The following is a 16,265-nucleotide window of genomic DNA, read 5'->3' as shown; positions in this document are numbered from 1 at the left end:
TCCAAAAATACTGAATGAAAAATGGTGAGATTGGTAACTATAATTACTTAATTACCTTAAGTTAGGGCAGTTATCTAGAATTCAAAGGATTTTTCATGTAAAAACCCGATGTCTAACTTTACATTACTTTTGATTTCATCATGATAAAAAGCAAAAATTATCTAGCCACACAAATATTAACTATCATCTCAACAAACTTTCAAAAGTTAGGTATAAACAAGAGACTATAACTAGAGGACAATAGGATAGCCACATATCTTCCCCCATCAACAGTGATTTCAACTCCTGTACTCCCAGCCATCTATTGTAATGCAGGATTTCTTGCATTTGCAATATTACCCTAGGCAATCCTGTCAGTTAGCAGAATGGAACTCTGGCCTGGCAAGTGCCATCCCAGTGCCAACTGACAGTTGGTCTGTGACTATATAAGGCCCTGCAAACCCAACCTTGGGGTTCTGATTTCCTTGACCTCACCTAGACACCCAGCTACCCCTGATCTTCCCCTTGGGGACCCCAGGAGGGATTGAAGGGAGGTGGGTTGTGGAACGTGGGCAGGAATTAGTTTTGTGTAGCCTAGTGATTCAGGGACACCTCTAGAACAACTTAACATCATCATCTGTTTAGCTGGTGGAACAAATAACGACAAGCCAGATTCTAGTTATTTATGGCTGAGGGCTGGTTCCCTCAGCCTGACCAGGCCTTCCAGGTCCATTGCCAACACTTGGCAGTTGCCCCTAGCCAACAGCTTAAAAAGACCTAAAACCCTCTTACCTTAGTTTTCCCTTTCCAGTTTAAATAAATCCCTTAGCCTAAATCTGAGTCCCTGTGATTCCTTCAATTTCACCAAGGCTAAGGGGACTAAGGAGAGGAGGGAATATTGAGGAATTGAGGTTACTGTGAAGTGGAAGTTAAGCCTCCATTGTAGCCAGGAAGTAGAGTCCCATTTCCTGTTGGGTTTTGCTCTTACCCAATAGGAAGGCAGTTACTTCAACAGGGAGGGGCCACCCACTCAACACCTTAAAGGAGCCTAAAGCTGGCAGTGGAGATTCACTGGGCTCCTCAGCTGAGGTTGCTCATCTCTGTTATCAACTAGCTCTAAAACCTCCTGCTAGTTTAGTTACTGGCTCCCAGGCCCCTGGTGACTCACTTTTACCATCATCATCATCATATTATCTATTACTCTATGGGATTGTTATGCTCTTCCATGAATGTTTTATGCCAAATCTTTTCTTCAATAACATCCTATATCCTCTAGAGACCTTTCTGTTAATTCTTAAACTAGCTGTAAGTCCCTTAAGATCAGTGACATAGTGTTTATGGTAGAATATTCTAGAGACAGTGTGACATCAGTAAAGCACTTGAAATTTGCAAACTTGAGATTGATTCCTAGCTCTTAAGTTACTAGCTTGGTGACTTTTACTGCACTGGTGTCAAAAACTTGAATTCCTGCTAGGTGACCCATTTCCATTCAGTTTGATCTTCTTCTAACTCCATTACAGTCTAATTAATTATTAAGCTGGACTGTTTGTCCAAGATCACACAAATCAATAGACTAATCTGATGGACAAGTAACTATCAGTATGCAATTTTCTTCCACTTAGTTTTTTCTCAGGACAGAGAACTACCTCTTTCATGTGACTAAGGGCATCATGAGGAATCTTTGTAGGTATGAAGAGTGAATCAAACTTTCTTTGTCTATCAATCAGCAATTTTTAAATTAATCAGTCAAAAACTTAAATACCCCTACTTAACCCTAAGTGAGAGAGTTTATAAGTCACTCAAAAGTGGGTGACAACTCCAGAGGCCACTGCCCTGCCCCTGGGCAGTGCTAAGCAAATTGAAAGACTGCAATTAGTTCCTATAAAGTGGAGGAAGGGACAAGAAGTGATGTGGAAAAAGGACTATAAAAAATCCTGAACTTCCTGTCAAGGGCACCTTGGACCTCAGACCTTGGCTCTTGGACTACTTCTTGGAGGACTGCTCCTGGATCTTCTCCTTTGGATTTCAGTGTTGGAGGACTTGGCCTTTGGTCTTCTCCTTTGGAGTTCATCTTGGGTGGGTGAATAGCTGGCCTTCCTTTCCTGGCTTCTGGAAAGATTGGTTCTAGAGATTTCTGGTTTGGCTTTGGAGGAGGCTGCGTTGGTGGAACTCTAGCTGAAGACACCACTAGACGCAGGGAAGCCCCTACAGGCTGAGCCTCACTTCACCAGAGAAGGGCTAGTAGGCTTGTTAAAACCTGTCTCTTTAGCTGCCTTTTTCCATTTTCACACTTTCTACCTCTTTGTAAATAAAGATACTCGAAATTATGTTTGACTTAAGTTATACCTTTAAATTGGAGACCATAATATTACTTTAGAATTCTCATATTTAGCATAAACCCTAAAATTGGGTTCTAAGGGGTTCCAAGTAACTGGACAGATATTAATTATAAATAGTAGTATTTGGAGAATCTTAGCATAAATCAGAAATCCTTTTATTAGGATGTCATCTTCCATGACAATGACAGTATATTTTTCTTTTGTAAAAGGTTTATACATACATACATACACAAATATATATGTGTATATATATTTACACACATATATAGTTTAAAACTTTTATAAATGTTGAGACTCTATTACCTTGATATAATATCTATACAGTCTTAAAATTTTTGACCTATAGGAGAAAGAATACTTTTATCTGTTAAGATATCTCAATGCTAAATTTTTCTATAAAGCAGAACTTTCTTAAAAATCAATAGAAAATAATGCAGTATCATTATATAATCCCTCAGCCACATGTGAGATGGACCTCAAACTTATTTCTTAAAGAAGGAGATGAATGAATGTTATATATCAGAATCTAACATATATACTAATTAGTAGATGTCTGGGAAAAAGATCATAGTTTTGAGGAGCAACCAAAAGTTAACATAAGGAAAAGGGAAGGAACAAGTTAGAATGTGTATAGCAGAGGGACTATTCTTAATTTTTAGATATGACCAAGCCAAAAGTCTCATTTTTCTTCTGCAAAATATAATTTGGCATTCATCTGATTTATTAGTTAAATATAATAAACAAAAAGAACAATTGCATGGACCTAAACAAGAAGAGTTCAATGCATTGAATCAAAGGAATATAAGAGATTATCTCTAATCTCACATCTTACAATTTAAGACTTTTACATTAAAATTTTTGGCAAAATTTTCACTATCTTAAGTCCCAGGAAAATCTACAGAAAAGAAAGAATTAAATCTAGCTGAAAAAGTTTTTCTATAATCTTTTCAGATTGAATTTTCATTCAAAAAGAAATATTTGCTGATAGGATAAAAAAATGCTTCTCTTGTTTGCAATATTCTTTTTACACACACAAAAATACTGACTGGTTATTAAGACTAATCTACTGTTCAAATGACCAAAACAAAATCATTGGAAGGATTGAACTTTCTTCCATTTGCTTAACTGAATATTAACTTTGAGGCTCATGTTAAAACCAATGTTAAATTGAATGATAGCACATGCATACAATGAGTACAATGTTCAGTGCAGCTGCAAGTACTCTAAATATCTTAATGCTACCCTGTAGCAAAAAATTTTATTTTTTCCTACTAATACAAAAGCAATTTTAGACTAAATAAAGCAGTATAGTTTAAGGATAACAATATTTCATCCTCACTTACCCTTGCATAGTGCAATTCAACTCCATATAGTTCTAAGGTTCGAGCTGTATTCAGATAATTGAATTCTGCTTCTGCAGGAGATAAGCCTCTGTAAGAACAACACTAGATTAAAAATCAGCTAAGTCTCAAATATAATTTGTGTGTATGCTCTTTTCAAAGAAATTTTAAAATTCACTGAAATCTAAACTGTATCTGAACCCCTATGACCATTATTTGGTGATGATTTTAATCCTGGAGAGTGCAAAACTAAAGTTCTTCCAAGGTGACAACCTTAACTATCAAAACACATAAGAATCAAGAAGGCTTTTATTATTGCTCTTTAAAAGGCTTTCTAGCTACTAAAATAGCTAGCTTCAATTCAAAGAGCTACTATGTTTTAGACACTCATAGGGTCACAGATATAGAGCTAGGAAAGCCCTCAGAACCTATCTAGTGCACATTCATTTTACAGATAAAGAAACCGTAATATTAAATGACATGACCAGGATCACATAAGCAGTGAACATCAGTGACAGAATTTTAACCCAAGTCTACTAACTTCAGAGCCGGCGTTACATCCTTAGAACATGTAGCTTATGTTTTCAATAATTTAGTACTAGGAAATTGAGATTCATATAATAACTACAATTGAAAATAAAAGGTATTAATATAGAAGGCTTACAAAGAAATTGCTAAGTTAAAAACGAGGGTATGTGGAATAAAACAGAATATCCTAAAACTATGTCCTATGTGACTGACTTCCATTCAGAGGTTATATACATTTTAGCAACCCTGGTTATCTAATAACTCAAATGACAGTATATTAAAAGCAATAAATTAGAAAGGGAAATGCATAGTGCCAGATACTAGGAACCAGACAGGTACCTTCCAAGAAATGAAATGAAGAAAATTACTGTATTATAGCTCTGCAAAATAACCTATGGGTCATAGAGATGATCTTGAATCATCAAGAAAAGGTATCATATTTGAGATAAATGATGATATACTTTAGAAAGATTGAGTTCAAATGATTAAGAAATTTTTAATGGGCACATAATCTTCAACTGCCTGGAAAATCTACTTATATGAAATATTAGATTTACTAATAATGTCTGAAATACACTGAACAATTAGTTTGAAAATGTCTTTCTAACCATCAAGGAATAAAAAACATACACATACCTACATAAATCTTGTTAAGACTTCAAATTTTTAGAAAATTTCTAAAATCTGAAACATAATCTGTATCTCCTTGTATTTGCCAAGCTATCTAAAAGTTGTTCTTCTAAGTAGGGTTGTCTTTTAGAATACAAGTTTTTGAACAAGACAAAGCCAAGAGTCCAGAGAGAACTGATCCAATACATCTTTCTCATCCCAAGGATACTACAGAAATACACTAGATACTACAGAAGGTTAAGTAGCAAAGTGATGGGAGTTGTTCTTAGTTCCTCCATGATTCTTCCACTGCTCACATGCATATGTGAAAAAAGTAATCAATAATATACAATTTGACTTTAAATTTGCATATTATTAAAATGCATTATACAATACTAGGTAAGTTTCACAAATATTTCCTTAAAAATCTATAACATTTGCATACAATGAAAATGCCATTTTTTAAGATTACTTATAAATTTAGAATCACTCAATATTCATTTTTTCTTCTTTACACTCTTCCAGGTTCTGTAACAAAGAAAACTGGAAACTTGCATACAACTGCTGAGGAGAAATGACATGAAATGTCCCATCTATTGTATGAAAATTCATGGGTATATATAAAAATCTGAAGTAAATGATGCATTTATTAAAGAACTAGTAACTTTAACCTGGGTATATAAGTACTTTTGTTAAAATAAAGCTAGTATGTTGGAAGTGATACTATTTAATCAATTGTTATATCTAGTGTATATCCTTGGGATCAGAAGGATGTAATGGATCAATTCTCTCTGGTCGCTTTGTCTTATTCAAAAACTTGTATTCTAAAAGACAACCCTACTTAGAAGAACAACTTTTAAATAGCTTGGCAAATACAAGGAGATACAGATTTGTTAATGTTTCAGATTTTTGTAAATTGAATTTGCTTTATTGCTTCTCAAATGATAGCTACCCTCTTTTATTTCCAGTTCTTTCCTAAAATAAAAAATTCTACTACAAATATTTGTACATATGGATCTTTCGCAGTTTTTAAAAAAAATCTTTTGGGGGTATAGGCTTAATAGCTATATTGCTAGGCTAAAGGGTATGGATTATAAAAAGTTTAGTAAAATTCTGAATATAGTTTAAAATTGTTTTCCAGGAGGATTAGAGCAACCCAAAGTTCAAGCAACAACATAATGATGAGCCTGTTACCTCCCTCCTGGCCCCCCCAGCTCTCTACTAATTGTCTTTATCTTTTTTTTTTTTGGTTATCTGTGTCAATCTATAGGTTTAAGAATCATGGTTGTTTTTACTTACAATTTGTGATTTTACTTACAAATTTTGATTTTTCCATATGGTTAATGATACCATGCATTTCTTCTTTTGGAGAACTACTTATTCATTTTTTAAATGAGGAATGGCTTTTTTCATATACATTTGAATCAATTCCCTATCTATCTTAGAAGTCAATCCTGTTTGTTTAAAAAAAAATTTTTTTTAACAGTGAATCTTTTCCCTTCTAATTTTATCTGTATTTATTTTGTTTGTGATACCTTTTCAATATTATGCAAATTGCTTATTTTATCCCTATTAGTATTCTTGTTTAAATGACAGTATTTTAAATATGCAGCAACATAATACCTGCAGTCAATAAAAAGGCTCACTAAATAAGTACAAACTCAAAACTTACATATGTTGCTGATGCAATTTTGCAACTTCTTTTTCAAAGTCTTGAGGCTGACCAGGGATGAAAGAGTAATCAGAGAGGTAACCAGGCAGGTTTTCTGAAAGGTCGTAGTCTCCCAATTCAGCTGACAAAAGAAAAATGCTCACATTTTATTTAGCTATTTAGATAGACTCTCTTAGTCAATACAAATAAGGAGGAATTCAAATAATTTCTACAAGGGAAAAATTTTCACTTTAGTAAATGAAAATGATCTATCCTTGTCAGTCTTCAATCACTGTCTAAAACCATTTAAATTACATTCTACCTTAACTTTAAGGTATACTTTACTAGTTTTAATACTGAAAAGATTTTCTACAGGATAATAATTTTCCACAATACTAAGAGTATAAAATGAATGAATGAAAAACATTTAAGTGTTTATTATGAACAAAGTACTGGGAACCTAATATAGAGGTGACCAGAAAAATACCAACTTATTGTTGTTATAATAACTATGTTGTTGAATAACTATGCTAATATTTTCTGGTTTGGGGGATTGAGAAATGTTAGGTAAATGTATAATTATGATACTTACATTGAATAGCAAAGGAAGCCAAAAGGGCAGCAGTATTATAAGGACAGGGTAATCTGATAAAAGGAGAAGATTTTTATTACAATCTTTTAAAAGTCTTATAGCATTTCATTATATTCATATTTCAAAATACTGACTTGCAATTCCTGGTGACTTGGTATTTAAAAAAAAAAAACATTCTCTTAAGGTTTTCTAGTGAAATCCTTAATGTGCGTGCTTCCCTCTTCTTTTTTAAAATATAAACTTCTGAAGGCAGTAACCACACCACTGTGTATTACAAGGCTGCCAAGCAGTTAGTATTAGATCAGTCTGGCTTGTATTTTATTAAAGAAACTGAAGGCACTCTTACTAGAGTGTCATGTTATACTCTGGTCCTTTAAATTTTTGGTTTTGGAAATGCTTTTTATCTCTTGGCACTCAGCATGCAGTGTGTGCATTACTTATTTTATGTTACAGCATTTTAATACTGTTGCAGTGAAGAGGGATGAACTTGAAATTAGCAAGGCCTGGGTTTAAATTTGCCTTCAGACACTTACTAGCTCTATGACCCAAGGCAACTTGATTAATGTCTCATCCCTTACCTCCTCATCTGTAAAATGGGGATAAGAATAGCACCTACTTTGTAAACTTGCTATAGGAGTCAAACAAGTTCAATTAATAAAGATTTGTTAAGTACCATAACATTCCAGGCAAAATACTAGGTGCCAGAGGATCTTAAAAAAAAAAAAAAAAAAGAAACAATTTCCACATTCAAGGAGCTTACATTATAAAACAGGAGACAAAGATCTATATCCATACATACATATCCATCTACACAAATAAGTATATAGAGAATAAATACAAATTAGGAGGGAACTTGAAGTTGGGAGAGGGATCAGAAAAGGTTTTGTATGGGAGATTATTTTTGAAGGAAGAGATGGCTTATATGAAGTAGTGGTGAAAAAAGAATGTATTCCAGGGATAAGAGATGGTCAGTATGAAGACAAGAAATGGAATGCTTGGGAGAGGAAGCCATAATGCCCAGACCTTAAAATGTGAAAAGAGTAAAGTACCTTGAGAATAGAAAGACAAAAGGGAGCCAAGTTGTGGAAGGCTTTAGAAATCAAACAGAATAGTTTAAATTTTATCTCAGGAACAATTGGAGTCTATTTATTAGAAAACTAATATGGTCAGATGGGTGCTTATGGAGAATCACTTTGGTAGATTTATGGAGGATGCACTAGAGTGGCGAGAGCCTTGGGATAGGGAAACCAATTAGAAGGTGCTGAAATAATCCAGGAGATAGGTGATGAGTGCACTGAACTAGGGTGATGATAATGTGACTGAAGAGAATGGGGCAAAACTGACTAAATAGATGGGATGGGGGAGAGTAAGGAATTGAGGATGGTAACTAGGTTATAAAGCTGGGATACTGGTGGTGTCCCAGTGGTGGTACCTTCAAAAAAATAGGGAAGCCTCATAGAGGCAGTGGGTTTTGGAGAGAAAAGGAATGAGTCTGGTTTAGAACATGTTGAGTTTGAGGTAATTCTGGAACACCTAGCTGAAAATGGAAGTTGGTGACTTCAATGAGATAAGAGTGTGGAGAGTGAAAAGAGAACCAGACAGAATCTGACACAGCATATATATAAATCACTTTGAAAACTTTAAAACACTATATAAGCATCAGCCATTATTAAAGAGAGGAATTAAATAATAATCAAAAGTTTGCATTCTGGTATATTTTAAGCATAAAATTATATATGTGAAAATATTTGTCAATACCAATCAGAAAATAAAAATTATTTTACCACAGGATTCAAACAGCAAAAATAGCTTACCTTCCAGTAAGAATGTCTTGTTTAATTTGCAAAAAATACTGGTATCTTGAAAAAGGAAAAGAAAAAGAAAATAAATCACTCAACCTAAAGACATATAATTAAAGAAAAAGGCCACTTTTTATTTCAAACTACATTTAATCCAACAAAATTAAAATGAAATTATTCATTTGGCTTTTTAATCTTATATACTGAGATTGGCATATATAAACTAATAAAATATTAAAACTATGTTGGGTAACCATGGGACATTTATTCTGACAGACTACTAAGTTTAATATAAAGAAAATAGTTGTTTTCTTTAAAAGCTCCCTGGAAAGTAAAATTCTGTACATTGAAATACAGACCAACTTCCATTATAAAACTGAAGGAAATTTTCTAGTACAATATCAATAGGGGAAAACTGTGGGGGCAAATAACATGGAGGTTAACAGCTTCCTGGGTACAGGATTTAGGGAATTCTGTATAAAACAAAAGAGAAGTTGGAGTGCCAGGAGTGGCAATATATTAGTCAGGTTACAGAAAAATGGCACCACTCCTCTTGCAGAGAAGCCTACATTTTATCAAGTCACTGAGGTTGGCTGAGTAGGAGAGTCACAATCAGAAGAGCAATCAAGGAAAATTACTTTAGCAGCAGTGTAAGGTTGCATAGAGTAGAAAGTGTCTTGAGGCAGGGACTCTCATTTTTGAGCTATTATCACAACTTATGAGACATGTGATGAGGAACTGAATGAAGGTGTATAAATGAAGAAAAGTGTTGGATGTGAAAGATGACAGTTCTATTGTTCTGCTAGAGAAGAACTAGTCTTCTGTGACACCATTCTAATTTTCAAAATAGGTAGTTATGATGTCAGAGGGGAGAAGATCTTCAAGAAGTAATAAATAGAAAAGTTAGCTAATCAATATCTACTGTATAAGTTAACATCTTTGTGGGAAAAATAAAGAAAAAATTATTGAATATCTTTAATTTTATTTTATTTTCTTAACTCGGGGTTTTTTTAAATTCATACCTTCCATCTTAGAATCAATACTGTGTACTGGTTCCAACGAAGAAGAGTAGCAAGGGCTAGGCAATGGGGGTTAAGTGACCTTCCCAGGGTAACACAACTAAGAAGTGTCTGAGGTTACATTTGAACCCAGGACCTCCTATCTCTAAGCCAGGTTCTCAATTCACAGAACCATGTTTTTGAAGATTCTGAATAAAATATGCATTTTCAGAGGTAGCCAGTATATTGATTTATTTGGCTATATTATACATCTTTGTTAACAAAGAAGGCTTTCTAGTGTGGCTTGGTCAGAACATCAGTAAAATGTTTACTGACAGAATATGTAAAATTTTGTTATTATCTTGTTAAATATGCTACAGCAACTTAAATTGTATGAAACATAAATCCACTGCTTCTTTCGCAATATTTTTCTAATTTTTTGAGATAAAATGTTTATATTTATTGATGATTATGTTAAAAATAAAAGGAAAATTTTTTAAAGATTCTATAATATGGAGATTTTGTCAGTAAATTTTAATTAAACATATTTCTACAAAAAAACCATAAAAGCTTATTTGATGGCTTCAAAAGAAACTAAAACCTCAATTCTACTTTCAAATTTGATAGGGCTCTCATTTTAGTAGTTTTGATTTAATTTTCTTCATCAGCAAAAAATATCTTAATGACCTCACAGAACTTGAGCAAATAAAAACATATCCATAAAGTATATTGGATTGCTTAAAGGAAATACAGTAAAACCCAATAATTCCAACATAATTAACAATCTGTGATAATATGGGTTAGGCCTAATATGTTTGCTTTCACTATTAAAGAAAGTTAAGTTTTTTTTGTTGTTGTTCAACAAAAGTATAGCATAAAAGAAAATTATTAGGAGGTAGGCAGGTGGTTCAGTGGATAGAGAGCCAGGTCCTGAGATGGGAGGTCCTGGGTTCAAATGTGGACTCAGACACTTCCCAGCTGTGTGACCCTGGGCAAGTCACAACCCCCACTGCCTAGCACTTGCTACTCTTCTGCATTGGAAACAATAAATGGTATTGATTCCAAGACAGGAGGTAAAGGTTTAAAAAAGAAAAAAGAAAAGAAAATTAAATTATTAGAAAAAACTTATTCATCCATAAACATTTTTACAACTAAAATCCTACTTTATTTCTCTTATTTGTATATGTTATAAATTTTCTTTTGCAACATATGTAATATGGAAATATGTTTTGCAGGAGTTGACATTATCATTTGGCAAACTAGGCATCCTTGAGGGATAGCTTGGTGGTGTAAAGATTCTAGACCAGACTTCCTTGCATCTATATAGCTACATTTCCCAAGTTGAGCAACTTTCCTTGAGGTGAGAATAGGACAGTGATTAACAACAGAACTGGATTTCTAAATTTAAACCAATATAGGCCAATTGAATTTCTGCATTAAGTTCAGAGACAAAGAACCATGACTTGGGAAGTTATAGGACAAAATCAATTAACTAAAAAATAGGGTCAATAAAAATGATACTGAATCAATTTAGAATTCTCAATATTAAGGTCACACATACATCCATTATGAACATATTGTGGCGTGTGGTTTAAGGTACTGGTAATAAGTCTGATTTCTGCCAGACTACTTTACAGTTTTCTGAACAGTTTTTTATCAAAAATCAATTTTTTTCTCCTAAGCAACTATGTTTTTCCACTTTATTAAATACTGGGTTACTGAATCCTATCATTTCTGCAGCTTCCTTGTCTAGTCTGTTCAACTGATTTAGCTATTCTTTAAGCAATATCAGATAGTTTTGATGCCTGCTGTTTTGTTATATACTTTGAGGGCTGAAAGTGCAATTCCCCCTTAATATCTACTTCATCATTTCCCATAAAATAGGTTTTTTCCCCCTTGAATCACTATTTTTTTTCTTTTTTCTTTTTTTTCAAACATTTATTAATATTCATTTTTAACATGGTTACATGATTCATGCTCCTCCTTTCCCCTTCACCCCCCGCACTCCCCCCACCCATGGCCGATGCACATTTCCACTAGTTTTGTCATGCGTCCTTGATTAAGACCAATTTCCAAATTGTTGGTAGTTGCCTTGGTGTGGTAGTTTCGAGTCCACACCCTCAATCATGTCCACCCTGACCCATGCGTTCAAACAGTTGTTTTTCTTATATGTTTCCTCTCCTGCAGTCCTTCCTCTGAATGTGGGTAGCTTTCTTTACCATAAATCCCTCAGAATTGTCCTGGGTCATTGTATTGCTGCTGGTACAGAAGTCCATTACCTTCAATTTTACCACAGTATATCAGTCTCTGTGTACAATGTTCTTCTGGCTCTGCTCCTTTCGCTCTGCATCTGTTTCCGGAGGTCTCTCCAGTTTGCCTGGAACTCCTCCAGTTTATTATTCCTTTTAGCACAATAGTATTCCATCACCCGCATATACCACAGTTTGTTCAGCCATTCCCCAATTGAAGGACATACCCTCCTTTTCCAGTTTTTTGCCACCACAAAAAGCGCAGCTATGAATATTTTCGTACAAGTCTGTTTATCTATGATCTCTTTGGGGTACAAACCCAGCAATGCTATGGCTGGTTCAAAGGGCAGGCATTCTTTTATAGCCCTTTGAGCATGATTCCAAATTGCCAGCCAGAATGGCTGGATCAGTTCACAGCTCCACCAGCAATGCATTAATGTCCCAATTTTGCCACATCCCCTCCAACATTCATTACTCTCCCCTTCTTTCATTTTAGCCAATCTGCTAGGTGTGAGGTGATACCTCAGAGTTGTTTTGATTTGCATTTCTCTAATTATTAGAGATTTGGAACACTTTCTCATGTGCTTATTGATACTTTTGATTTCTTGAATCATTATTTTTTATCAAGTTCACTAAAACAGCCCCCTAGCAATTTGATTGGTACAGCATTAAAAGTATAAATTAATTTAGGTAATATTGTCATTTTTATTATATTGCTATAGCCTCACCTCCAGATATTTAAATAATTCCATATTTCCTTAGGAGCACTTTGTAAAATAATTTATACAAGTTTTTTGTGTCCTTTGGTGGGCTGTTCCCCAGGAATCATATACACTTTTTAGTTATTTGCATAAGAATTCCACTTCTATTACTGATTCTTGTGCTTTGTTATTCTAGAGAAATGCTGCTGACTGTTGAAGATTGTGTACTCTGCAACTATGCTGACCTATATGGTAAATTTATTTCCTTTTCTGAAACTGAATTATGTATTTGCTTTCTTTATAGCCTTCTGACAGTTTGAATATTTATTTTTTTGAAGATACTCCTCCATTTCTTGTGTTCTAAGTTTTTTTTAGCATATAATTTATTTCACCTTGATTTGACCTTGATGAGCTGCTTTTTTACTAATATGATTTTCTTTCATCAGAGATTAGCTATCAGTTTTTCAATTTTATTCATCTTTCTAAAGAATGAGCTTTTAGTTTTATTAATTATTTCTATGGATTTTGTTTGTTTCTAGTTTTTCTGGTTCTTCAATTTTTAATATGTCCTCTTTTGTGCTTATTTTAGGTTTATTTGTTGGTTTTCTTATTTTTAAAAATGGCTGTTTGTTTCATTGTTTCTTCTTCTGTTTTTGTTAATATAAGGATGTGGTATTTCCCTGAAGGACTGCTTTAGGTGCATCCCAGAAATTTGGGGATGTTGTTTCATTATTATCATTTTCTCTTAAATAATTACTCTTTCCAATATTTGTTTTTTGAGCTACTCATTATTTAGGTTTTCATTGCTAAGTGTCTCTTTAGTTTGTGGTCCCTTAACCAGTTATTTTTATTGTGTTATGATCTTTAAAGGCCGTAGGAACTATTTCCTACTTTAAAAAAAAAAAAAAAAAAAAAGCCCTTACTTTCTGTTTTGGAATCAATTCTATGCATTAGTTCCAAGGCAGAAGAGCAGTAAGGGCTAAGCGAATGGGGGTTAAGTGACTTGCCCAGGATCACACAGCTAGGAAGTATCTGAGGCCACATTTGAACCTAGGACTCCTATCTCTAGGCCTGGTTCTCAATCCACTGAGCCACCGAGCTGCCCCCTTATTTTTGACTTTAAACATTTGTTTGCAATACTTTTGTTCTCTAGTTCATGGCCAATTTTTATAAAAAAACTCCATGTAGTACAAATATGTATGTTCTTTTGTTGTTTCCTTTTGAACATAGTATAAGTTTTCTAACTCCAATTTCTGTAGCAATTTGTTCAGTTCTATATTTCCCCTTGGGTTTATCTTTCCATTATTCATCTAATTCTGTTATTTTTCAAAGTCCCCATCCCTATTAAGTTTTTTTGTCTTGTAGCTCAGATACTATTTCCTCTATAAAAATAGGGATACTAAGGCATTTGGATTATATATGTTTATTAGTTTTAACACTGGATTTTTGTTTATAATTCCTGTCAGCATAATATAATTTCCTTGTTTATCTCTTTTTATTTTTTGAATGTCTGCTTTTCTTTTGTCAGATAGCACGTCTGCAACTCCTGTTTTTTTTTTAAATTCACTTAATGCCTAGTAAATATTTTCTTTCCCTTCAGTTTTATTTTGTCTACATCCTTGTTTTTTATAAGCTTTTACAAGCAACAGATTGTAGGGGTTTGTTTTCTTATTCAATGTTATTTTTCATTGTATTAGATTAATTTATATTTAAAGTTATAAATTAGAATAAATCTAGAGATTAATTTCTCTAAGTCCTTAATTTTAGATGTAAGGAAATCATAGAGGTGAAGTGACTTGCTCAAGTTTACAGAGATATAGTAAGTGACAGAACTAAGATTCAAACCTAGGTCCTCTAAATTTGAATCCTTTTTCTTGGTTGGGTGCCATGCTATTATATCACTGTATAGAACAATGGGCAACAAACCTGTGATTTTAATGCAATAAGCTATTTGATCCCCCAAGTATTACTAAAACTTGGTGAGGTGGGATGCCTGAGTGGAAGAACACTGGAGAATTATAGCAGAATTGAGAAAAGTGACTGCCCGGCAGCATTCATTTCATTAGAACATATCTTAACTCCTTAGTACATCTCTGGCTATATATTAAAAAAATGCTGATATGTTTTAAAACAATAGGCAATTCCCAACACAAACAACACTTCTCTAATACTGTTAACAGGACACTAGAATATGTCTTTTAACTTTCACAGTATTTTATTAACATGGATCAGGGTACATTTTAAGCTGGAATGCAGCTGGATGAGTGTCCAATATGGTGAGAGAATTTGAAATCCTAAGAGAAATAACTGGTTTGAACCCAGGTCCTCCCAACTCTAGGCCTGACATTCTCTCAACTGAGCCACTTAGCTGCCCCTCAGAATACCTCTTTCAAACAAAAGAAAACAATAATTTGTGATACATTCCCCTCCTACACCTTCAATACAGAACCACCTAGCTGCTCCTGTAAATAGCATTTCATGTTCTCCTCAGTGAAGGTAAAATGGATGTAGAATATACTTTTTTTTTTTCATTACATATTGCTATGAGAAAATATCATGTTTTAAGAAAACACTAAATTCTATTTCATGATAAGTAGCTCACATTTTCAAGAGAGGAATAAAAAAGGTATATTTCAATCAAGTATAGAAAATAAACCAATTTTCGTGTCTGATGTCAGTTACCAGATAACATAAGAAAATAAACTCTTTTAACCCACCTTGTATATTCTTCTTGTAACTTGTTGGGATCACTTACAAAAAATTTGACTCTCAAGTTCAAACTATAAGGAGATCCTCCTAGAATTAATAAAAGTATGTCTAATTAATTAGGTTATCTTAATTCTTTATCTTTACAAATTATATTTGGAAAACAGCAAATAGGTATGTGTGCTCACTTTTCAATTGCTTCCTTATTGGTTTGTTTGGATCCAGCCACCTCTGAAAAACAAATGAGTAAATAATTTTAAGATTGTGATTTTCTTTTCTCTCTCTTTTTCTGAAACCCATCAAAATCTACAACAACTCTGAAAGTAACATATCAAATCTGGCAAATTTGTTCCATGTTGAAATTAATATTGAAACTTGATAAAAAAGAAATTACTAAATTTAAAACAGCACTGCTCAGGAAAGGAAAGAAAATTATACTACATGTGATTCTTAGTTAAATCTATTTATGTGGATTTTGAATTGGAATTTCTCAGAAGATAACCCTCAAGGGTCAACCTGTGTCAAAGGTAATGTTTATTATTTAAAGTAGTGGTCCTCCACTTTATTACTCATATTTTATCATGAGCAAACTAAAGTAGCTTTGGCTTAAGCAATTTCTATTACCTTAAAAAAATTTATGAGCTAGTTATGGTTTACATTCTTTTATTCTGATCAAAGTAGCAAATCTTTTTGTAGGTGGCCCTAAATCACCATATATATATATATATATATATATATATATATATATATATATATATATATATATATATATAT

The 16,265-nt window shown here is 33.4% G+C and overlaps 1 protein-coding gene across 1 annotated transcript in view; it reads right to left on the bottom strand.

Annotated features, from left to right (window-relative positions):
* PTPN4 (protein tyrosine phosphatase non-receptor type 4) overlaps nt 1-16,265 on the bottom strand; it is a 244,163-nt gene that overhangs the window by 102,885 nt on the left and 125,013 nt on the right. Inside the window, exons 4-9 of the mRNA XM_044669925.1 lie at nt 15,680-15,722; nt 15,503-15,581; nt 8,853-8,897; nt 7,039-7,091; nt 6,468-6,588; nt 3,662-3,749 (exon numbers count right to left, since the gene is read on the bottom strand). Coding sequence (XP_044525860.1) covers nt 3,662-3,749; nt 6,468-6,588; nt 7,039-7,091; nt 8,853-8,897; nt 15,503-15,581; nt 15,680-15,722 — 429 coding nt within the window. The remainder of the gene's footprint in view (nt 1-3,661; nt 3,750-6,467; nt 6,589-7,038; nt 7,092-8,852; nt 8,898-15,502; nt 15,582-15,679; nt 15,723-16,265) is intronic.

The sequence above is a fragment of the Gracilinanus agilis genome, chromosome 3 (assembly GCF_016433145.1).
Source record: "Gracilinanus agilis isolate LMUSP501 chromosome 3, AgileGrace, whole genome shotgun sequence".
NCBI lineage: Eukaryota > Metazoa > Chordata > Mammalia > Didelphimorphia > Didelphidae > Gracilinanus > Gracilinanus agilis.
Note: the sequence above shows the minus strand (reverse complement) of the source record. Positions and strands in the feature narration are given on the sequence as shown.